This window comes from Naegleria lovaniensis, assembly GCF_003324165.1.
Source record: "Naegleria lovaniensis strain ATCC 30569 chromosome Unknown tig020, whole genome shotgun sequence".
In the NCBI taxonomy this organism is placed as follows: domain Eukaryota; phylum Heterolobosea; class Eutetramitea; order Acrasida; family Naegleriidae; genus Naegleria; species Naegleria lovaniensis.
Genome location: NW_025407842.1, coordinates 402,095 through 425,817, shown reverse-complemented (window position 1 = coordinate 425,817; position 23,723 = coordinate 402,095). Strand labels below are relative to the sequence as shown.

The following is a 23,723-nucleotide window of genomic DNA, read 5'->3' as shown; positions in this document are numbered from 1 at the left end:
ATTTGTGGAAATCTTATAAGGGAATTGATTTACCATCTGGGCCAATCATTGCAACTCCCATGTAATCATCATCATCTTCCTGTGTAGTGGTTGTTTTGCGTTCAAGATCAATAAGAGCCAATGTAAAGGCGTTTCCACATGCAACTTGTAACTTCTTTCCAGGTACTAATTGAGGTGTTAATTTAATCACATCTTGTGTACCATGTTGACCTGTTGTTCCTAATTGAGAATACCAATTTCCTCCCATTGTAAAAATACTTCGTCTATTGGTAGGAAGAAAGGCGACGTGATTTCTTCCTGCAGAGCATTCAATAACTCTAGCACCTTTTCCGAAATTCACTTCATGAGGAAGATACACATTTTTACCCCAAATGAAACCACGACCGTCCTGAGTCACACAAGCAGTAATTGAGTCTCCAAGAGCTACATCTCTCACCTTAATATCACTTTCTACAAATCTTGGAATTAACTTTGGTGTTGATTCACAATCAAATTGAGATGGTCTCAGCGATTCCATTCCCAACTGTTGGGCGTCATGTCTACCAAACATGTATAATTTGCCATTTGAATCAATGAGAGCTGAATAATTCTTTCCCATCCTAATTTTCGTAAATATGGTCTTTTTTGTTCCACCATTTTCCATATCATCTTCATACATATCGAGTGGTGTTGGTAGAGCTTTTGAATCAGAATTACCAAGTCCCAATCGACCCCATTCACCCTTTCCCCAAACATATACTTGAGAAGTTTCAGTACTATCTTTCGGACCACAAATCACACCTGTATGATAGTCACCACAAGCTACTTGTTTTACAAACTCTCCTTTCAACGCTTCCACTTGTTTTGGTAAAGGAGATGATCCAAATCCAAAGATATTAAATCCAGAATGTCCAAGAGCAGATCTATTAAAAGGACTTCCACTAAATCCCCATGTATACAATCTTCCTTCATCATCAACGGCAGCACAATGATAGCCTCCACATTGTATATCAACAATTGGTCTCGAGTTGAAATATTTCGGATCTATCAAAACAGGAGCTGCATAGGAATGATTGTTGTCTTGAGCAAGTTGGCCTTCTGCACCTCTTCCCCATGCATAAACAAAACCATCTTCAGTGAGAGCAAGAGCGTGTTGTGCACTGGCTGCACACGATATTTTCTTGACCGTCTTTTCATGAAACCAATAAGAATCAATAAAAGATGGAGAAGAGAGTTTATCAATTCCGAAAGTATTTAAAGCTAACTGTCCTTCATTATTTTGCCCCCAAGACATGACTTGGGTACCCTTGTTAGGAACAATATAGACTCGATCCGAGTCGCTACTTGTCTTTTTTGAAAAGAAGGATCGATAGGAATGATGATGGTGGCTTGAATTCAAGAGAGTATTGAAACATGTGTTGATGAATAATAATGAGCCTTGTGGATGATCCCGAAGTGGTTTTTTGAAATATGGATTGGCCGTAATGTATCGGACGAGGCTGTTGTTGATTTTGTTCATCTTGTTGTTTGGAAGCATTTTTTAATCGGATTTAAGAGAAGGATCAACGTTGGATGAATAATACTTTGCAAAGCATTGGGAATGATTGAATAATATGATGAAGATGCCTTTTTCAAAAATTGATTCTGTTTCAAAGAGCCAAGACGAAATGCTTCATCATAAGTGCCCGCTCAGAAAACCGTTTTTCACAAAAATTTGGAAAAAAAGAAAAAATTTAAACGAACGTTAACCGTTTGGATTTGATCTATCATCACTTTCCATTACAGACTAAATTATTTATTGAATAACACCAATCCTCTCTTTCATCATCAATGGGAATTAAAGGACTTGCCAATCTCATCCTCGATGAAGCCAAGCAATCAGTTCGTGAAGATGAATTGAAAAACTATTTCGGACGTAAAGTTGCCATTGATGCATCCATGGCCATGTATCAATTCTTGATTGCTCTCAAAAACTCTGGTATGGATCTCACCAATGAACAAGGAGAAGTTACCAATCACCTTCAAGGCTTACTCGCACGTACTACCAAAATGTTAGAATATGGTATCAAGCCTTGTTATGTCTTTGATGGTAAACCACCAGAATTAAAATCAGGAGAATTAGAAAAGAGAAGAGAAAAACAAAAAGAAGCACTTGAACAATTTGCTTTGGCTTCCGAAGAGGGTGATGAAGAAAAGATGGTCATGTGGAATAAGAGAACTGCTCGACTCACAAAAGAACAATCCAATGATGGTAAAAAATTGTTGAGGTTGATGGGAGTGCCTGTCATTGAAGCTCCTGGAGAAGCAGAGGCTCAATGTGCAGAATTGTGTCGAGGTGGACTTGTCTATGCAACAGCAACAGAGGATATGGATGCACTGACCTATGCAACACCTGTTCTCGTAAGGCATTTAACATTTTCTGAAGCGAGAAAACAACCACTTCAAGAATTTTCATTGAAACAAGTATTAGAAGGATTAGGAGTGACTGAGGATCAATTCATTGATATTTGTATATTATGTGGATGTGATTATTGTGATTCTATAAAAGGTATTGGGCCCAAGAAAGCTCTCTCCATGATTAAGAAGTATGGAAATATTGAAGCATTACTGAAAAATATTGAAGGAAAGAAATTTACACCACCTGAAATATTTCCCTATGAAGAAGTGAGAGCAATCTTTAAGAATCCAGACGTAACACCAGCATCAGAAGTTGCAGATAATATGAAATGGACAGAGCCTGATGAAGAAGGTTTGATACAATTTCTTGTACATGAGAAACAATTTGATGAAGAACGAGTGAGAGGATATATTAAACGAATCAAAGCAAGTCGAGGAAAACCAACTCAGACACGTCTCGATGGATTCTTTAAGGCTTCAGCGTCATCTTCCTCCTCATCAAAAACAGTCAAAAAGGACACAAAGAAAGATGTGAAAAAAGATGACAAGAAGAGAAAGGTAGCAAGCAGTAGTAGCTCTTCTACACCAAGTGCAAAGAAAAAGAAATAAATATCATAATTTTTATTATTGTTCGAGTTGTTGTGAACAATGTATTAACATTAAATTAATCCTCAAAAAAGAAACTAAGAATACCTCCTGATGTTTGGCGTAAATGTCGACTTGAAAAAAAAATTTAAGGAAAGTTCATATTTGCGAAATGACAATCCAAAACTTTTATTCGAATGAACAAGCTGTTGAAACGCGATTTCTGTGTTGTATTTCAATAACATTGCAGAGATCTTCCAGTTCAGTTGTTGAGCCTCAAAATTGGACTCACTTGTTTTTTGCCTTCAAAACTGTTGTGTCACAAAATGAACCAATCAGTTGATTCAATCATAAGAATCTCATCTCTGGTTACTGGTTGCATCAAGAGTTGTGGCTGTATGATGACTGTATTTAACTAATTTTGGACTATTGGCCGTACAATCATCATCGTCATGTGGAGTATTCATTCGTGCTGTTCATCATCGTCGTCGTCATCATCATCATTACGAGTATCCATAGGAGATACTTCTTCCAAGAGATGTTTTCTTCCAGAGAAATTGAGGGTTGGTTGTTGTTGTGAAAGTGATGAAGAGAAATTCAACACTCCACTCGTTGTTGTCGTCGTCGTGGTCGTACTACCACCACCGAGACTCATTGCATTCAAACGTTGAGGCACAGGTTGAATCGTGTACATTCCTTGTGGCACATTACTAAATGTTGTTGATGTCGGGAATGATGATCTCACGTTCATTCCATTCGTGAATAATACATTCTCTTGAAATATTGAACGATTCGTGTAGGATGAATAGGATCTCAGCAGAGAATGATGAATCGATTCCAATGATGATGACTCTTCATCGTCACACAATCCACTTCTCTGACATACAATATGAATATCAATCAAACATGATCTCTGTTGTACATTTAACAATTGTGGCATTTCAATAATTTCTTTCTGATAAATCAACACCTTATCTTTCCAAATTTCTCTAAATTTACGTTTGGTATGACTCTTCTTATTTTCACCATAACAAAATCGTGCAGGTACAACTTTGAGACCCATTCCACTTTGATGATCATCTTCCCACATTCCAAAATACACCACACCATCATCTCTCTTATACGTTCCAAATCCATGCATTTTATCATCACGCCAATGACCAATGTATTTACCACCTGTGGGCCATTCATACACACCCACTCCATTTTGTTTACCATTTTTGAACATGCCCACATAGTGATTACCATCACCCCATGAATACTCGCCTTTACCTTCCATTTTATCTTCGAACTGATTGAATGGTTGTATAGATCAAGATTGTTGAATCAAATCATCATCATCATGTTGTTGTGTTGAAAAGGATTTCATGTTGTGTCAATGAACCAACAAATCATCATGTTGAAAAGTATTTCATGTTGTGTGAATCAACCATTCAAAAAAAAAAAAGAACAAAATTCAAGTGGAGGGTTAACAAAAAAAAAACAACTTACCCATGATCCTCTATAATAACCTCCTCCAGGTAAATACATGATTCCTTTACCATGTTTTTCACCTTTTTGATTCATTTCTCCTTCATATCGTCCTGCTGCTGTGGTTATTACAACGAATCGAGTGACTGTCACTGGTGTATCATGATTCACAGATTGGGTGGACTGGTGGTGGTCATTGAGACGAGTAGTACTACTATTATTACTAGTACTATACCACTGTTACTATTACTACTGTTACTATTACTAGACGAAGACGACGAAACATGAATCATTTGATCATTTGAATTGGAATTCGATTCTTCTTCTTCACGATGAGAAGAGGATGCTCTTGGTTGTATTTGAGCATTTGAAGAGTGGAAAGAATGCTCATCATTTTCTTCTGTGGACATCATGAGTTCCTCCTCTGTTTGTTCTGAGGATATGGATGGTACAATCAAATCTTGGTCAAGAGGTGTGACATGGGTTGTAATTCTGGAAGGTTGTAGTTGCATGATATTTTGTTGAGGGGGTGGTGGTGGTAGTGGTGGTCGACGTAGACTACTACTCGTTTCTGTTGTGGAGTGAGGAGAAGATTCTTGGTGGTGGTGGAATAAAGATTCTTGTTGATGGTGTGATGAAGATGATGATGATGGATAGAAATAGGGAGGTGGTACTGCTACTGCTGATTGTGGTGGTGGTTGATAGGATTGAGGTAAAGACAATTGTTGTTGCTGAAAAGTATTAATACTTGTCCATGCATTATTATTACTAGTAGTACTCATGGCAGTAGTAGTAGTAGTTGTATTCGAACACATGGTTCCAGTAGTAGTAGTACTACTCATTGTTGTATTCAACAACAAATGGTCCTCTTGGTCCTCCTCTGTATCAACAACAACACTTGACGACGAGGGTTGATGAGTCGTTGTATGATGAGGAGGATACATCATGGTATTTCCACAACGCGCTCCGTTCGAGGTCAACGTGGTGGTGGTTGTATTGGGTTGCAATGAAGAAGAACAGCATGACAGTTGCATGAAATGTTGTCGCGTTGAGGAATAGGTCGTCATGGTCGAACTCGTCGTCGATGAAGAGGATGGAGAATAGTGTTGATCCAACAAGTCAATGTTGTTTTGGTTGTCGTCGTCATGGTCTTGTTCGTATGATGTATAAAGTTGTTGTTGATAGTTGTGACAAGGATGTGTTGGCACTGTATAGGATGGTTGAAGAATGGATGTTCGTCTTGATTCTTCTTACAATGATCTTGTTGTAAAGAGGTGAGACAATTGTCTTTGTCATCATCATCATCGAGTAACATCATGGTTGTAGTAGCACTTGTTGTTGTCATACAATTCCGACCATGCATCTCAGAAGGTGTGGTGTCTCGACTACTCGTCGTGAGGACTGTCATTGGATGATTTAATACTTGTTGTTGTATGACTTGTTCTTCGGGAAGTGATGATGACGGAGCAGCATGCAACAAGCCTTGTTGATGATGTTGTATGACAGTAACACGTTGAAGAGGATGGGAGAATGTCGTTCTTGTTGCGGATGATGTTGTAGTCAACGTCTCGTCAAAGTGTTGTGTTGTTATTAGTGGTGATGGATTCGTAGTGGTTGTTGTTGTTGTTGTATGGAAGGGATGCATTTCTTCCATACAGAGCGAAGGATGAACGATTTTGATGTTGTTAATAAATTATTTTCAGTGTTGAAATTGGCCAATTTCTGCCTTTGCAAATGAATGATTGGACTTTTTTTTTTAAAGAGAATGGCGAGCTTGTGAACGCTGCATTTGTATGTCGTGCCATGAAAACCGCCAAAAAGAGCGCGGTTCGTTTGACAGGTTTGTTTTTTGAATTCAAAGGAGACGTAGCTGACGTTCACAGGTCATTCTCAACTGTTTTGAAGGTAACATCAAGAGGTGTTTGACTGCCACCTTATCACACGCTAATAATCAATTGACCTTCTCTTAACAATATTTACTTTCATACAACGTAAGCCAGCCATACCTCCATCGTAATTTGAGGTGAATGAATACAATTTGATGACGTTAACGACACTTGCCATTGCAAACCAAAACTCTTTAAAGTACCAAGGGTGATAGAAGATGATGTGTTGAAAAGTGCCAAGTTCGTAAAGAGATATTGATATTTAAAAGAATGGACATGTTTCCTATTTTGAATAGTCTCATACGATCGTTTTGGTTAAATTTGATCTCTATAAAAGTGTCAAAACCTTAAGAGCACTTTGCAAAATGATCACATTTATTGAGTTCAATATCATGATGAACTAATTGAGCATCAGCACAATCACGCGTTATTGTTGGAAGGAATGACCAAAACTACCAAATGTACCAAATGTACCACTTCCAAATCCTGTACTACTACCACCAGTGCCAGTATTACTTGTGAACAAGGATGGATTCGATGTTGTTTGTGATTGAAGGAATGAAGGAGTGCTCGACGATGTATTGATCATGGTACTGAAAGGACTTGAACCAGTGTTGCTATTGGAACTCAATGCACTAAATGCACTCGATCCAGAAGGTGGATTTGAAAATGTTGTAAATCCTCCTGTTGTTTGACCAAAACCACCCACTGTTGCTGGCATTGCTGAAGGTTGTGCACTTGTACCACCCATCACTGACTTGGATCCAAATCCTGATTGACCAAATGCAGCACCTCCTGTTTTGCTTGTATCTGATTGGAATGAAGAAGTAGTCGTATTGGCAAATGAACCAGAGCCAAATCCTCCTTGACCACCTGTTGTGTTTCTTCCTGAATTGAATGAAAATGTACCACCTGATCCAAATGAGTTATTGGATGATGTAAATGAGAAGGGTGTGTTTGAAATGGATGGATTGGAGAAGGGTGCATTTTGAGTACTTGGAGGTTCAAAAAAGCTCGAACCGCTACTCGTCATGGATGATGATGGATTGCTACTACTACTAGTACTTGTAGGGAATGCACTGGAAATGGAACTTTTAGCTTGTTGTTGAGAGGATCCCATATTGAAACCACTCATGGTATTCGAAAATGAAGAAGTATTGAATGGTAAACTAGTAGTAGTGCTGACTGAGGAATTTCCTCCCAACGAGAGTGAGTTCAATCCACCAACATCTCCTCCACTCATGTCTTCATCCATATCATTTTCATCTTGTACTTTGGATGTTGTAGCAGCTTGTTGAAGAGAAGATGATGTTGCAGCTTTTGACAAGGGTAGAGTTGGAGCTAATCCAGTCATACTTGTGGTTGGGAATGGACTTGCCGTTGTCGTGGGTGTTGTAGTAGTTGTGGTAGTAGTAGTATTGGATTGTGTCATGGGTGTTGTTGTCGATGATGATAACGGTGTTGATGATGAACCAGTACCAATGCCAATACCACTAGTAATAGTACCTTGTACTGCAGTAGGATGAGCTGTTGTTGCAGAGCTTGTAGGTACTGTTGAGGGTGTGGTTGTTGTTGAGGTATCTTCCTTTTTCTCTCCTCCAATCTTTAGAGTTGGTTGGAGACTCTCTGATTGGCCAGCAGATGAAGATTTTTCATTCGGATTGATCACATTGGCAGAATTGCTACTGATCGAGTCAATCGAAGCCTTACTTTCTTGTTCCTTATTGACAACATCAATAGAAGAAGTGTTGGTCGTCGTTGATGTTGTGGTTGATGGAATAGCCTCAGATGTCTTGCTAAGAGTATCTTTAGCCATGCTCGTTGAGGAGGAGGAGGAGGAGGAGAGAGGAGGTTGAGTCATGGCTGTGGTAGTAGTAGTAGTAGTACTCGTGTTGTTGGTACCAGTGTTGGTGTTGTCATTTGTTGGATTGCTCAACCCAATAATAATCGGACCTGTCTTATTGGCAGAGGTCGTAGAACCGAGTATCATGGATTTAGAAGAATCAGTACTACTGGAAGGTGGTGCTTCAAAGAATTTGCCACTACCAATTTGGTTGGTTGTATTCTTTTCTATAGTGCTGTTTGCAGAGGGTGGTGTTGTGGTGGCTGCGAAAGAGTTTGTATTCCATGATGAAAGGGATGAAGGAAAGATGGATGAGACATCTTTTGGAGTAGTAGAAGTATCACTCTTGTTCAATGCAAATGTAAATGGATTATTGGTGCCTTGTGCGAGTGAGGATTGTGTGTTCGTAGTATTCGTAGTAGCAGCACTTGATGTATTTGTGGTATTCGTAGTAGCAGCACTTGGAGTACTAGTAGCAGAAATAGCAGTTGCAGCACTTGTTGGGACAGCAATACTACTAGTAAATGGTTTTGGAAGAGTGGAGGAGGAACCACTACTACTGGTTGTACTAGTAGTAACACCTGTGGTTGATTCTGCGCTTTGACTATTCTTTTCATCCTTTTTAGTGTCTGTAGGTAAACTTGTAGTTGAGGTCGATTGTAGCCCAACACTATTCCCTTGGGAACTCTCACTACTGGTAGCCATAGTCACAGGTTTTGTTTGCTGAGGTCGTGTCAAGGTGGTAGATGTGGTGTCACTCAGAGTACTGTTGTTACTCATGCTCACAGGTTGTGTCTTATCTTTTCCAAAATTAAATGGAATGGCACCACCTGTTGAAGTCATTGTATTAGAACTGGTAAATGGCATGTTTGAAAACGAGGATGATGGTTTTGATGCAAGCATGTTAGGTTGAATTGCATTATTATTGATAGGAGTAGTAGTAGTAGTAGTGGTTGTTCCCATAGTAGTGCTCATTGCAGTTGGTTGCTTAACACCTGCTGTAGTGATAGGAGGAGTCGTAGAAGTAGCATTGAGCATTGAGGGTTGAGGAGCTGTTATTACTCCAAACAATGGTTTTTGAGAAGGAGGTAATGTAGTGGTTTTCATAAAATCTTTGTGAAGAGAAGAGCTGGTCGGTGGAATGAATGGAGTAGTACCATTCGAAATCTTTCTCATGGCGTCGTCTCTTTGACTCTTTTCAATGCGATCCTCTGAAAAGTCTACTTCCTCTTCATTGTCCTCTTCATCGCTATCCTCCTCTTCATTCTCTTCTTCAGCTTCTTCTTCTTCTTCAAAAAGACCAGGTGAATGTTCAATCAACGACTTGTCGTCATCATCACTCTCTACTTCCTCTTCACTTAGGGTTCCTCCTCTTCCTCTTCTTCAAACAATTCTAACTCTGCTGGTACTGACTTTAACGCATTGGTTTGACATTGGTGTCAGCCTTTCTCTGATTCAACAATTGTTTTAAACGATCAAATCTTGATGTGCTCGTACTCGTTGAAGGTCTTGAAAGTAACGCATGATGACGACGTGTTTTTTTCGCTACTGCCATCATTAGAGAAGAGTTCATGTGGTTACCTTGTTGTTCATGAGGAGTGGTGAAATGAATGGATAATTTTCTTCTCTTTTCCAACAATTGTAATACTCGCTCTCTGCATTCAATAGCCTTTGCTCTCTGAATATTCAATGTATCTTGAAGGCACAATAAAGTGGGAAGCTTTTTCATTGGCACATGTTTCTTTTTCAAAATGACTTGTTGTAAGTTATCAATATTCAACAAGACATTGGAATACTTTTGATCAATCATATCTTTGAGAGTTTGAGCATTTTCATCGAGACCTCTAGCCATAACAGCGTGAGCCTTGTGTTGAGTACATGAGAAAGTTCTTGAACCATTCAATTGTTGTTGTGAAGAATTGTTTAAAGTCATTCTTGATTTAACTTCAAGGTCTAAAAAGGATGCCAATGCACGTTCTTTGACATGTTTATCCAATAATTGTGAGACTTTCTGAGAGAGAGTATGGTAATCATCCTTCTTGATGAGATTCTTTGAAATGTTCTCTAAATTACTTTTCATGACTCTCAAATCTTCACTCGTGAAATTATAGTCATTATCAGCATGTTCTTCAATGGCTGAAATGTTTGCAATCAGTGATTGGAATCTTTTCATCTTGGAATGACTATCTTCAATCATTCGATTAATAAATTCCAAAATTTTCTTATCGATTTGAGATGTAGATGCCTTTGATTTAATTCTAGTCAAATCCTTTTTCACATTGTTTTCATATTCAGAAAGAGTTGATTTGAGATCTTTTGAAATATTTCTTTTTGGAGCTTGTTGTAACTGAATAGAAGGTCGAGAAGATACTAATTGTGAAGATAGTACGTGCTTGGTTGCTTTGGATTTTGGAGTGTGTTGAGGCTTCTTCAATGAAGGTATTGGTTTGCTTTTTGGAAGTTTTGAGGGTAATAATGGTTGTTGAGATGTTTTTAAAGAGATTGGTTGAGATGGTTCATATTTTGTTGTTACCTCATTGGTCTTTAAAGAAGATGGTATTTGCTGTTTCTGTTGTTGAGAGGGTTCATTCATAGCGGTGGTTGGAAACTTGGTATGAGGTTTCTCCATGAATGGTGCGGATGGTTGTTGAGAAAATGTTTTTGATGAAGGCAATGGAACATTATTCATACCCATACTCGTACCTCCTAACGAGGGTTGTTGAGATTGCATGAATGGTGTTGTTGTGGCCATTTTGGGAATGTTGTTGATACCTGTTGTTGTTGTGTTGGTTGAACAGAATTAAAACCACTTGTACTGCTATTGAATGTAAATGGTACACCCATATTGCTGCCCGTGTTGTTGTTGGGAGTGGAAGGAACAAATGATGGAGTAACTTTAAAATCAGTAGTACTTTTACCAAGGGAAGCATCACCAAAATTGTTGAAGGTGGTATGGTAGTTTTAAATGAAAAATCTCCCCAAGATGGAGTGGTAGTGCTGGTATTCGTAGCACTGGGAACTGCTGTTGGTTCGACCTCATCAGTTTTAACAGTCTGATTGAGAGGTGGTTGTGTTAATGTCATCACAGGTTTGGGCTTTTCTTCGAATGGTATCAATTCACTAATTTGTTCAATATTCACCTTATCATTCTTATAATCATTGGGATATGCTGTTGTTTCTCCAAATTTAGCCAAGTAATAAATGACATGCTCACCTGAGGTTAAATACACATGAACCAAAGGTGGTGGTGGATGATCTTCTTCAGACTTTTCTCTAATATTAGGTACAGTCTTTGTATAACATAGATCAATATCAAAACCAATTGGAAATGCATCCTTCTCATCATGTCTAGGAAAAGTATCTACTGGTAATTTCAACGGAGCTAATTCAAAGTTATTGTTCACAGAGTTTTTTGTAAATAATGCAATTTTAAAATCAGAGCTTGATGTAGCAAGTAATACTTTCCAATGAGAGAGATAGTAGGAGTGAATTCTACAACTTGGATCTTCTCTTCCTTCATTGGCATAGAATGTATCTGAATTTACCAAATTGGTAACAAATGATTGATTGTAATTCTCTGTATCCAAAGTAAAGATACAAAATTCTAAAAATGAAGAATTATCGACCAATGAACAACAAGCATGCTCATCATCAAACCAATTCAATGAATAGATTTGTTGATTCTCTTGCTCATTGATTTGACATTTTGCTAAGAGTTGATCTGATTTAAAATCCACTAAGCATATACATCCGTTTTTTGTTCCTACTAATAATCTTGACTGATGTATTACTTTAGAATTTGAGCTCACAGTAGATACCTTGTCAATGCATTTCAATGTAGTGCACTTCAAGTCACTTAAATTAGAATAATCTAAATATATACATCTTTCATCAGAGGTTACGATAAATAATTTAGAAGGCTTCGATGCATCAAATTCAAATATATCTTGTTCTAGAGTGTGTTTATGAATGTTAAAGTAGAGAGTCTTCTCAAACTTGTCGGGAATGATCATTTCAATGATGATCAATTCTTTTTGTAATGCAATCATTAAAAACATTCCATCTTCAGAGAATTTAATCATATTAGGAGTAATAGATTTTGTATCATAGCAATATAAAGATTGATTGGAAGATGGTTTTTGTAGGTGTTTGTGTGCCAATGTAAGTGATGAAATATGAACTCCTTTATCGCTTACATAGGCAAAAAGTCCAAGAGTATTAGAGATGGTAAATAATTCACGAGAAATGATGGATGGTTGGGTGAGTAAGGAGTGTGCAGCTTCATGTTCAAAAAGAAGTACGTCCGTAGAAAGTGCTCGGAATCCTAGAGTATCCGTTTCATCGATTTCCTCAATAAAAGAAAGATCTACTTTGGAGAATGCTTCTCCATTGACTGACATGATTCTTCAAAGTATTAAATTTTTGGGATCAAAAGGTGATGATGATAATCTGTTATGATAACAAATGATGATTCGAATATTTTGGGCTAAAAAGAAAAACCAATACTCGAGTGATATTCGTATTTTAGAAATTAATAAGAGAGAAGCGGTTGGTATTTGTTGTTTTTCGGGGATGAAACGAGAAGCACTCCAATGCAAAATGGTGCCACAATTTGTTGAAAATTTTTTTTTTGGAAAGCCAGAATTCTTTGCGAGGGAATTGGGTGAAGTCTTGTTGCAACAGCTTTTTATTTTGGCATACATTTCATTCAACTAATAAATTGAACATTTACCAAGTACTCATGTTATCGCAACAATTGCCCATCCTTTAACAATATCGGCGCAGTATTTTGATTGTATCGGAAATTTTTTTGTAAACGGAATTTGGCAATGAGTGCTCAAGGATGACGGTACGAATGAAATTAACTTCAAGAATGCATTCTCGAGAGAACGAACATTGAAAACACCAAGAAGGAGCCATTCATTAGAGAGGGGATGCCATTTCAACAACATTCACAGGGCAAGACTCTTCTTGAAAATCCCCATTTTTGATTCTGATAGGAATTGCCCCAACCCAATCAACTTGGAAAAAGCCTTCATAAAGAAAGGCCGCACAGCCACCTACCTTCAAAATTTCTTTGAAAAAAAAAATCAACAACAACCACCTTAACCTCACACTCTCCCACACCATCATACACATCAAAATGTTCAGAGGCAACCAATTGCTGCGACAAATCAAGAAGAGTAATCACTCCCTCTTCTCTTTGCAACAACAACAATTGAGAAATAAGATTATTGGTATTGACTTGGGTACCACTAACAGCTGTGTTGCTGTCATGGAAAGTAACAAGAATGCCCGTGTGATTGAAAACGATATCGGTGCCAGAACAACACCATCTGTTGTAGCCTTCGATAAGGATGGAAACCTCTTGGTTGGTGCTTTGGCAAAGAGACAAGCCGTAACCAATCCAAAGAATACACTTACGGCCATTAAAAGATTAATCGGTCGTCGTTTTGATGACCCAATGACCAAACGTGATATGGAAATTGTGCCATACGAAATTATTCGTGGTCCTAACGGTGATGCTTGGGTAAGAGCTGGCGGAAAGGATTTATCACCATCTCAAGTCAGTGCTTTCATTTTGCAAAAGATGAAGGAAACCGCTGAAAGCTATTTGGGAGAGAAGGTAACTCAAGCCATTGTTACCGTTCCAGCTTACTTTAACGATTCTCAAAGACAAGCCACCAAAGATGCTGGTACTATTTCTGGTTTGACTGTTGAACGTATCATCAACGAGCCTACTGCTGCTGCTTTGGCTTACGGATTGGATACTTCCAAGCACGGTATCATTGCTGTTTACGATTTGGGTGGTGGTACTTTTGATATTTCAATCTTGGAAATTCAAGGTAAGTTTCGTATCGGATTTGAATCGATTTATTGATGTTGTTTGCAATTTTTTTAAAACTCGGAATAGATGGTGTTTTCGAAGTCAAGGCTACCAATGGTGATACATTCTTGGGAGGTGAAGACTTTGATCATAAAGTTGCTGAATGGCTCATTACTGACTTCAAGGCTAAGGAAGGAGTCGATTTGTCAAAGGATCCAATGTCTTTGCAACGTATCCGTGAAGCTGCTGAAAAGGCCAAGATTGAATTGTCCAGTGCTCAATCCACAGATATCAACTTGCCATTCATTTGCTCCACTCCAGAAGGTCCAAAGAACTTGCAAACCACATTAACTCGTGCCAAATACGAACAAATGACTGCTGATTTGGTGAATCGTACCATTGAACCATGCAGAAAGTGTTTGAAAGACGCTGGAATTTCCTTGAAGGATATCAATGAAGTGGTCTTGGTCGGAGGTATGACTCGTATGCCACGTGTTCAACAATTGGTTTCTGAATTCTTTGGTAGAAAGCCATCCAAGAATGTGAATCCTGATGAAGTTGTTGCTTTGGGTGCTGCCATCCAAGGAGGTGTTTTGAAAGGAGATGTTGATGGTATTGTCTTGTTGGACGTGACACCACTCTCTTTGGGTATTGAAACATTGGGAGGAGTCTTTTCAAGAATGATTAATCGTAATACAACCATTCCAACCAAGAAGAGTCAAATCTTTTCCACTGCTGCCGATAATCAAACTCAAGTCGGAATTAAGGTCTTCCAAGGTGAGAGAGATATTGCTGCCTATAACAAGTTGTTGGGTCAATTCGAGTTGGTTGGTATTCCAGCTGCACCAAGAGGTGTTCCTCAAATTGAAGTAACCTTTGATATTGATGCCAATGGTATTTTGAACGTTAGTGCTGTGGATAAGGCATCTGGAAAGGAACAACAAATTACTATTCAATCAAGCGGTGGTTGACTGATGCTGATATTAAGAGAATGCAAGAAGAAGCTGAAAAGTTTGCTGAAGAAGATGCCAAGAGAAAGAGTTTGATTGATGCCAAGAATGAAGCTGATACTACGGTTCATTTGTGTGAACAACATTTGAGAGATTTGGGTACTAAGGTTGCTGCTGATTTGAAGACTAGAGCTGATAATGAAATTAGAGCAGTTCGTGAAGCCATGCAAGCTGATAATGTCGATCAATTGAAGTCTTCTTTGGAACAATTGAAACAAACTCAAATGAAGTTGGCTGAACAACACTATAAGGAACAAGCTAGTGCTAGACAATCTCAAGGAACTCCAAACCCATCTGGTAGCACTAATCCAAATGATGCTGAATTCAAGGAAAAGTAATTACTTTCATCATGACTACTACTACCACACCTACTACTAGATTCTACACTTCCCGAAAACAACAACCTTCCCCGCACACCTCTCATCCCAATAAAAATCATCCCCATATTTTCTTGATGACGTGTTGGCTGTGATGTCAAACCGCAAAAAAAAATATAACCACATTCAACCTTGAAAGTGATCGATCCATTTCATTCGAAACCTTCATCATCATTGATCGAGTCGCAATACTAGTATTCACTCTCTGTGCATCATCATTGTTGTCAATATTATTTTCCAATTTTCGGATTATTCAATTATTACTGAAGTGTGGAACAACAACAAGCACTTCTGCTGACCACGATTGTTCGAACATGATTCAAAAATCATCATCAACACCACCACCACCCAATTATAGTGTTCTCATTGACACTCTTCCAAGTTGGACCATCATTCTCACCTTCATCTTCTTCTTTCTTTCAGTATTTGGATGTGTTGGTGTTTTATTCTTTGCACCAAATTATAAACATTTTGTCACTGAAAAGGCTCAACGTGTGACCAATGATCTTGGACAAGTATTGAATGGAGAGAAATCATTGATCATTCCAACTCCATATCTCAAAAAAGCAAATCAAGAAATTACCATTTCATTATTATTTAAAGAAAATACAGAATTAGTGAGTGGATTGACTCGAGAGGGTATTGGAATGACCATCTTGTCCATTCAAGGAAGTGCTGATAATACACTCTTTCATAACATGACACAGCATCCATATCCAATTACTCGATCATTGAATTGTGAAGGAGAATCAAATTCTCAACTTGTTCCATCAAGTGTTCTTGACACTTATTCCAACTATTTTTGTAATCCTATTGTGATTTATAGAGATCGTTACATCACTTATCCATTTTATAGAATTGAATTATTATTACATCATGACAATGGATTGATGCAGTCATTACTTCGTGATGATGTTCTATTTTATCGTATTGAATATGTTAATACTGATTTTACTGAATTTGAATCCACCATTCGATACTTGTACAGTGCCATTTCCATTATTGTATTTTTATTTTATGGATTTATTTTACTCAAATATCAAAAGTATTCCTATGCCAAGACGGAACAGAAATGGATTTTATTTTTATTACTTTTATTAATATTATTTAATAATCCTTTATTTATTGGTGATTGGATGGCCAATGATTGGTTATTACCATTCCTGAATGTCATATTCCAAGCAACATTTATTGGATTTTATTTATTGTTTTTAATGGTCATTACTGCAAGTGCCAATACTCATCCTAAAGAACGAACCTTTTATCGGTTTTATTTATGGAAATTTATTCTAAGTTTACTCTTTTGGTCATGTCTATGTATGAGTATGTTGTATGAGAGATTTGAAACATTTGGTGATCGAGTGGTGTATGATTACATTTCCATGTCCGATCATTCCATCTTTGGACTCTTTCGAGTATTGGTCATGTTCTTTGGCGCCATTGCAACACTTTATATTTTTTATCAAATTTTCAAAGCCTTGGGTGGTAATGATTTTGTTCAATTGGCAGACAAGATCAACAAGACGTATCTGAGAAATTCATCCATCACTGCTCCTACTGCCAGTAATGCAACGATTCATGATCAGCAAGCGATTGAATCTCTCAAACACAAGGTAGCCATGAATATTATTTCGTACTCGAACACTCATCAATCTTCAGTGAGATTTAAATACTTTTTCATTCTCACATTTCTAGTATTACTTTTATTATGTGCCAATTTATTTTCATTTTTATATTTAAATAATGCCAATAGTAGTGCTCAATATTTGGGAGTATTTCCACTCTTTAATTTTTATGGTATCATGTTGGCCATTTATTTCATTCCAAGTTTGAAAGTCGATGAAAAGGATGCTTCTCAAAGTTATATTAGCAGTGGATTGTTTTTCAATCAACAACAATCAAGTCATCATTCAACAATAACACCAGTAACACCACCATCCACTCATCGTTTAGAGGAACCACCTGGTGGTCATGATGAAGACGACCATGAAGATTCAAAACTTCATCATGCTGAGATTCATACAAGTCGTTCAGAATTTCATAATCGTCCAATGCAGACTCCAAATGAATCATCCATACCAACAGCAACAACAGCCACCAATAATAATGAAGAGTTGATCATGATTGAGGAAGATTCAACGAACAAGGTAGACTAATTGATGCATCCAAAATTGAGACTCTGTGAAAACGCTGCCTTTCCATTTTCCAATTAAAAAAAACTTTAAAAAAAATAATCTTTGAATGAAACATCTTGTCAACTCTCCTCCTACCCATGTCCTTCGTTCATCATCATCATCAATGGTGTTGACAGGTACCCGATTATTCCTAAAATCTACCACAACCACAACAACAAAAAGAATCATCTCTCACCTCTCATCATGTATTCATCCATTCATCTCATTTCAACAAGTCCGATCCTTTTCATCCCATTTTCCTATTGTGAAGAAACTCTCCAATCATTATGATCCTTCTAATCACCATGATCATCCTTCCAATCCTTCCTCATTACTGTTCTCAGTACCCTTCTCCTCTCTTACTCATTCTCATCCCTCTTCTCTCATTTCTTTTAAAAATAATATCAAACACATGAAAGGAATGAATATATGTGCAAAAGAACATGAATCATCTATTTTTGAAAAGATGCAAGTCGTAAAGGGTAATGCTACTACTATTACTACGACGACTGCTAGTACTACTACTCCTACTACAACTCCTACTACTACAACTGCTAGCACTTGTACAACTCCCACTACTGACTCATCTCTCAATCAACACCATGCCTTAGTATATCCTTTTCAATACATGGACACCAATAATGGTTCTATCACGACGACTACTCGTAAAAAAATTACAGTTTGCATTTTAGGATGGTTAGGAGCTGATTGGAAACATTTTGATAAATTTGTTCATTGGTATGATTATTGTAATATTGAAACATTGAGTACCATTCCACCCATTTTAAGTACAATATCACCAAATCATACACGACAAGTATGTGATGAATTTATCAAACAAATGGAAGAAAAGATTGATTGTACAACTGATACTACTTGTATTGTATTTCATGTATTGAGTGGAAATGGAATTCACATGTTCTCTCGATTATTGGAAAATGAAAAATTTGTGACAAAATTTTTACCTCATGTCAAAGGTCTCATTATAGATTCAGCACCACCCTTATTTAACTATCGTAGATTTACTGAGGGATTTGTAGGTGCTATTAAAACAAGTGTTTTGAAATCTAACCATAGAACTAGTAGTAGTAGTAGTCATGGTCATGGTCATAAAACTAGTCATGGTCATAAAACTAGTCATGGTAGTAATCATCATTCGAGTGGTACACATCATTCGAGTGGTAGTAATAGCAATCAACAACAACATGACAACAAATCATTAACACCCTCTGAACGCTATGAACAAAGTAGATCCTTTTACAAACATTGGTTGTTAACTCCAATTGTTGAAACTACATTCAAATTCTTTTTTAATTATTTAAATTATTCAGAGAAATTTGAGAAATTGGAAGAAATTCTTGTAAGACACACAAAACCCATTCCAAAACTATTTATTTACAGTCATGGAGATGTACTTGTTCCTCACAGTGATATTGATTATTATATTTCTAAACATTTCATTCAAGAGAGATTGGAACAAGTGACAACAGTCCATGCTCAGAATATGAACAATCAAACATTTGAATGGATGAATGAAAGTAATGATGATCCATTGTTGTTACTCGATGAATTAGTCTTTGATGATTCTGATCACGTTTATCATTTTAAAAAGTATCCAAACATTTATAGTGCGAGAGTGTTGAAATTTATTAGCAAGTCTTGTCGAGTTAAGAATCCATGAATATATCCATGAGAATATATTAGCAAGTCTTGTCGACAACACAGTTTAATCCATGTGTGCATTCATATATAGAGTGTATGTGAGGTGTATTCGTTGATGTCAGAACGAAAATAAAAGTGAACTTGTGTTTGAAACGAGGATTGCATTATTCATCATTGTCATTTTGTTTCACTCCATTATTGAGAGGTTGCAGTGAATCATTACTTGCATTCTGGTCGTGTTTTGCATCATGATGGTGGTTATTTTCTTCCATTTCATTCATTTCTACCACACATTCCACAAGTGGTCCATCATTCTCTTCAGAGACTTCACCATCCTCCTCATCCATGATGGATTCCACACTTGCACTTTGTTTCATGAGTTGTTTCTGAACCAATGCTGCATAATGTCCATCCTTAATATGCAGCAATTCATCATGACGACCCGTTTCTTTCAATTCTCCTTTTTGAAGAACGCAAATCACATCCGAGTCCACAATGGTAGACAATCGATGAGCAACCACAATACAGGTACGTCCTTTCATCAACTTGTTCAATGCATCTTGAACAATACTTTCAGAATTGGTATCAAGTGCTGAAGTTGCTTCATCCAATAAGAGTACACTTGGATTTTGAATGACAGCTCTAGCAATACAAATTCGTTGTTTTTGACCTCCTGATAATGAAACTCCCTTCTCTCCCAATGGAGTATTATATCCATCTGGTAAATTGGAAATAAATTCATGAGCATTGGCAATTTTAGCAGCATTGATCATTTCTTCATCACTTGGATACGGATCTTGATCGGATTTTCTCACTGCATAACAAATATTATCTCGAATGGTCGTTGCAAACAGAGTTGGTTCCTGCGTGACAATACCAATGTTACGATGAAGCCATCTTGGATCAATCTCTGTGATATTCTTACCATCGATTAAAATCTCACCCGAGAGAGGTTCATAAAACTTTTCAAGTAAACCAATCAGAGTCGATTTTCCACTTCCTGAACCACCAACAAAGGCCACCGATTGACCAGGTTGAATACTCAATGAGAAATTCTTCAATACAATGGTATTGGGTCGTGTAGGATAGGCAAAACTCACATTCTTAAATTCTAGATGACCAATGAGTTTCGAAGGTGCAATTCCTCCACTCGATCTCATGGCAGGAATTCTCTGAATGACCTTGACAATATTCTTTCCGGATTGAATGGCACGAGTTAAATCTGGAATGGTTGCCATAATTTGAGAACATCCCAACACACTCATCAATAACAAGGTAAATACTCGAAACATGTTACCAAATTCAATTTCACCTCTCAACAATAATTGTCCTCCCCACCACATTCCAAATGCCAAAATACCCCAAATCGAGAGTTCTTGACTACCAATAGGACCACCCAACGTGATGGATTTCAATAAAAAGATATACTTTCCACTCTCCAGAGTCTTTTCATAACGAGAAATTTCCTTTTCTTCTGCATCCATAGATCGTACCGTTCTCATGGATCCAATCACTTCATTGGCAATTCCTGAGGCTCGAGTACTAATGGCAAGAGTTCTCTTGGTGACTTTTTGAGAGGCAATGGCTGAAATAAACATGATGAATGCAATCACGGGTGCAAAAGCAATCATTGCCAATGCCATTTTCCATGCAAAAACAATGGCTAGTATAATTCCTAATAATACTTGAACAGTAAATTGTGTGGCTCTTCCTAACTTGTTACTGAATGAATCTTGAATTTGTTCCATCGATTCAGTCATCCAACTCATTAATTGTCCAGTTCGTTTCATATCAAAGAATCCAATTTCTTGTCTCAATAAACTTGAAATGTATGCAGTTTTGAATCGAACTCCAACTCTTTCAAAGGACCATGTCATGAAAATGGCGCCAATCGATGTCGTGACACATGCCAACGCAGCAATGATGGCCATCCATACAGAGAGTGTTTGAATTTGAGAAGCATATTCTCCTCCTTTGGATAAGGCTGTAAAAATAGAATTAATTAATTCACCCATTAAAATGTTAAAAATGATGGGCATGGCACCTAAACATGCAAATCCAATCATACCAATCAAGATCCAAATGATTTCCCAATGGATGATTCGAAGCATGTGAAAGAGTGTGAAATGAATGTTTGGTTCATGAGGATCGGGAAAATCATGTTGAGATGAATGGTCCATCATGGTCGATTGGTTGTTTCTTCGTCTTCTACCAATTCGAGTGGTCATTCTGTGTGTTTGTGTGTGAGTGAATGCAATGCCGTGATACAATAGAATGGGAATTTTACTTTGTAAAATATTTGTGTGTGTGATGATTCGAAAGGCACGAGATGGAATGAAGAGGTTCGATTGGATTACAAATGTTGCAATGTATGTATTGAATGTGTTGGTTGTTTTTCGTGTGTTATTTAAAAATCTTCAAGGAGCTTCAATTTAAATTTGAAAAAGTTTAAAGTGCTTTTGTGCGGTCTCCATTTCCTTTTTTTGCCAAGTAATGAAAGACGGTATTATAGGTTGGTTGTTTTGGAGTTTTTGTGAAAAACAACATGCGTGTTTTAGGACGCACAAACCTGGCGGGAGTACATCTTGTTCCATGTATGGGAAGTAAGGAAAGCATTCCACTTACAATTCATCTCGATTGTTGTCCCATTGTATGCAAAGTCGACCGCTACTGAAGATGAAGACAATCGAGAATCATCCATCAACAATTTAGTTTCGTTCCTTCCACTATTGACCGAGTTGCAGCTCGATATGAATAAGTATAGGCTTGTTTCTAGTGGCTATCTCCATCTATCCGCAAGAAATCCCGTACTTTTTGGCACAAGAAACTCTCTCCCTATTCGAATGGATTGAAAGGTATTTTATTTGCATGCTTTACACCAAGTGGACCTTTTAGTGATACTCAAGGTGTTGGGAACACTTTCGTCGTATTCAGAGACATTCCGTAAACAACCTATTGGATTGAGGCTGCCTCAATTGGGCTTTTGTGGATGCCGCATAACTGCTCTCAGGAGATTTAGGACTCAAAACAACGCAACAAAAGTAGCACCATCGACAGTGCAGTTAAGGTCAAACACAATTGCGCAGCACTTTGATTTTCTCCCCAATAGCAACCTGAACCTCAAGTCAGGAATAGAAAGAAAAATCTTGAAGGGCTTACATTTGGTTTTGTTGCTCTAAGCAGGTTGAGGTCTCAATTTTTCGTAAATTGAATGATGTTTAAAATCATATCTCGTTCAGATTGTTGAAGTAAGATTTTGAATGCTCTTATAAAGAACGGACGTTGAACACAACAAGAAGGTCTACGAAAATGGGACTAAAATTTGGTTAACTTTTTATCCGCTTCTCACCACAAAAATATTCAACAAAACATTACCTCCTAAATAATAGATTGTTCCTTGCTGTCACTTATAACACAGTTATAAGTTAAAGAGTAGTAGAAACCATCTATCAATTTATGTCAGCACAAACGGGTATTATCGTTACATATAGTACTTATATACCAAGAAGAAAGCAGAAATGTGTTAAATAAATATAGATACATTATTGGTTCTCACGATCTTATCTATATCACATGTAAACACATAAGTCTTACATTGAAAGTTGGTTTATATATTACAAACTATGGTATTGTTAAATCGGTTTTCTCTGAAAACATCATCTGTCGCACCTAATTGCAATAATTGATATCTGCTACAATCTCAGCAGTTACGCAACGCCAACTGTCTGTATTTAGCTGGTATTATGGTAAATCTCCGTGGTACTCAAATCGTGATGGATATTGTACACTCTATTTAATAATAATAAATTGTGTATGTAATAATAACATTTCATCTCGTATTTCCGATATTGAAAATAACCTTCGAGTTTTATTGAGAAGCTATTGGTTATTGATTAACCTGTTTCAAGAAACATGGTTTATATCATTTTCTTGTGTACAGTGTTAATGAGCTAATCGTTGTGTAATATCACTTGACATGAATATTCTTATGTTATGTAACTTCAAACAATAATAGATTAATACCAATGGGTTAGTTGCTGTCTCCTCTCCAGGAAGTGTCGCTTCTTTGGAGATGGAGTGTCAACCAACAACCTTTATTGTTGTACAGTTGTCCCGAGAAATGGATACTAGCATGTGATGAAAAAACTCAAATTGCTTTGAGAAAAACCACATTGAATGGATAATAGCTCTGGGACGAATATAGATCATATAAAAAAATTTGTTAGTAAACATCACAAATCATCAACAAAATGTTAATTTTGAAACAAATCAAGAATATTCAAGTCTACTTCACCACAGGTGATCATAAAAAAAGGTTAGCTCAATAAAAATTTGTTAAATAAGAAATTGATATAAACCATGTTCCTTGAAAAACATCGCATTAATGCGACGAAAACATCGTTGAGCGAATCAACGACGGATAAAATTTAAAAAAGATCGTGGGAAAAAACCCATCAATAATGGCCAAAGCCAATCGAAGACACAAAAGTGTCAAAGGAAATCACGGAGCAAA

General features: G+C 37.3%; 9 protein-coding genes across 9 annotated transcripts; 5 read left to right on the top strand and 4 right to left on the bottom strand.

Moving 5' to 3' along the window:
* Positions 1-13: 13 nt before the first annotated feature.
* Positions 14-1,516, bottom strand: C9374_004276 (uncharacterized protein; the record flags this gene model as incomplete). Its single annotated transcript, XM_044693897.1, has 1 exon — positions 14-1,516. The coding sequence occupies one exon, from the start codon at positions 1,514-1,516 to the stop codon at positions 14-16; it is 1,503 nt and encodes a 500-aa protein (XP_044549284.1).
* Positions 1,517-1,809: 293 nt separating this feature from the next.
* On the top strand, positions 1,810-2,985 carry C9374_004275 (uncharacterized protein; the record flags this gene model as incomplete). Its single annotated transcript, XM_044693896.1, has 1 exon — positions 1,810-2,985. The coding sequence occupies one exon, from the start codon at positions 1,810-1,812 to the stop codon at positions 2,983-2,985; it is 1,176 nt and encodes a 391-aa protein (XP_044549283.1).
* Positions 2,986-3,424: 439 nt separating this feature from the next.
* On the bottom strand, positions 3,425-6,085 carry C9374_004274 (uncharacterized protein; the record flags this gene model as incomplete). Its single annotated transcript, XM_044693895.1, has 4 exons — positions 3,425-4,252; positions 4,453-4,583; positions 4,667-5,638; positions 5,686-6,085. 4 exons carry the CDS (start codon positions 6,083-6,085, stop codon positions 3,425-3,427), a joined length of 2,331 nt encoding a protein of 776 aa, XP_044549282.1.
* A 659-nt stretch (positions 6,086-6,744) lies between these two features.
* C9374_004273 (uncharacterized protein) lies at positions 6,745-12,560 on the bottom strand (the record flags this gene model as incomplete). The annotated part of the gene is made up of 3 exons (XM_044693894.1): positions 6,745-9,449; positions 9,580-10,932; positions 11,174-12,560. The coding sequence occupies 3 exons, from the start codon at positions 12,558-12,560 to the stop codon at positions 6,745-6,747; spliced, it is 5,445 nt and encodes a 1,814-aa protein (XP_044549281.1).
* A 743-nt stretch (positions 12,561-13,303) lies between these two features.
* On the top strand, positions 13,304-14,958 carry C9374_004272 (uncharacterized protein; the record flags this gene model as incomplete). The annotated part of the gene is made up of 2 exons (XM_044693893.1): positions 13,304-14,006; positions 14,075-14,958. The coding sequence occupies 2 exons, from the start codon at positions 13,304-13,306 to the stop codon at positions 14,956-14,958; spliced, it is 1,587 nt and encodes a 528-aa protein (XP_044549280.1).
* A 20-nt stretch (positions 14,959-14,978) lies between these two features.
* C9374_004271 (uncharacterized protein) lies at positions 14,979-15,335 on the top strand (the record flags this gene model as incomplete). Its single annotated transcript, XM_044693892.1, has 1 exon — positions 14,979-15,335. One exon carries the CDS (start codon positions 14,979-14,981, stop codon positions 15,333-15,335), a length of 357 nt encoding a protein of 118 aa, XP_044549279.1.
* Positions 15,336-15,688: 353 nt separating this feature from the next.
* On the top strand, positions 15,689-17,530 carry C9374_004270 (uncharacterized protein; the record flags this gene model as incomplete). The annotated part of the gene is made up of 1 exon (XM_044693891.1): positions 15,689-17,530. One exon carries the CDS (start codon positions 15,689-15,691, stop codon positions 17,528-17,530), a length of 1,842 nt encoding a protein of 613 aa, XP_044549278.1.
* A 142-nt stretch (positions 17,531-17,672) lies between these two features.
* On the top strand, positions 17,673-19,229 carry C9374_004269 (uncharacterized protein; the record flags this gene model as incomplete). Its single annotated transcript, XM_044693889.1, has 1 exon — positions 17,673-19,229. The coding sequence occupies one exon, from the start codon at positions 17,673-17,675 to the stop codon at positions 19,227-19,229; it is 1,557 nt and encodes a 518-aa protein (XP_044549277.1).
* Positions 19,230-19,374: 145 nt separating this feature from the next.
* C9374_004268 (uncharacterized protein) lies at positions 19,375-21,438 on the bottom strand (the record flags this gene model as incomplete). The annotated part of the gene is made up of 1 exon (XM_044693888.1): positions 19,375-21,438. One exon carries the CDS (start codon positions 21,436-21,438, stop codon positions 19,375-19,377), a length of 2,064 nt encoding a protein of 687 aa, XP_044549276.1.
* Positions 21,439-23,723: the final 2,285 nt, after the last annotated feature.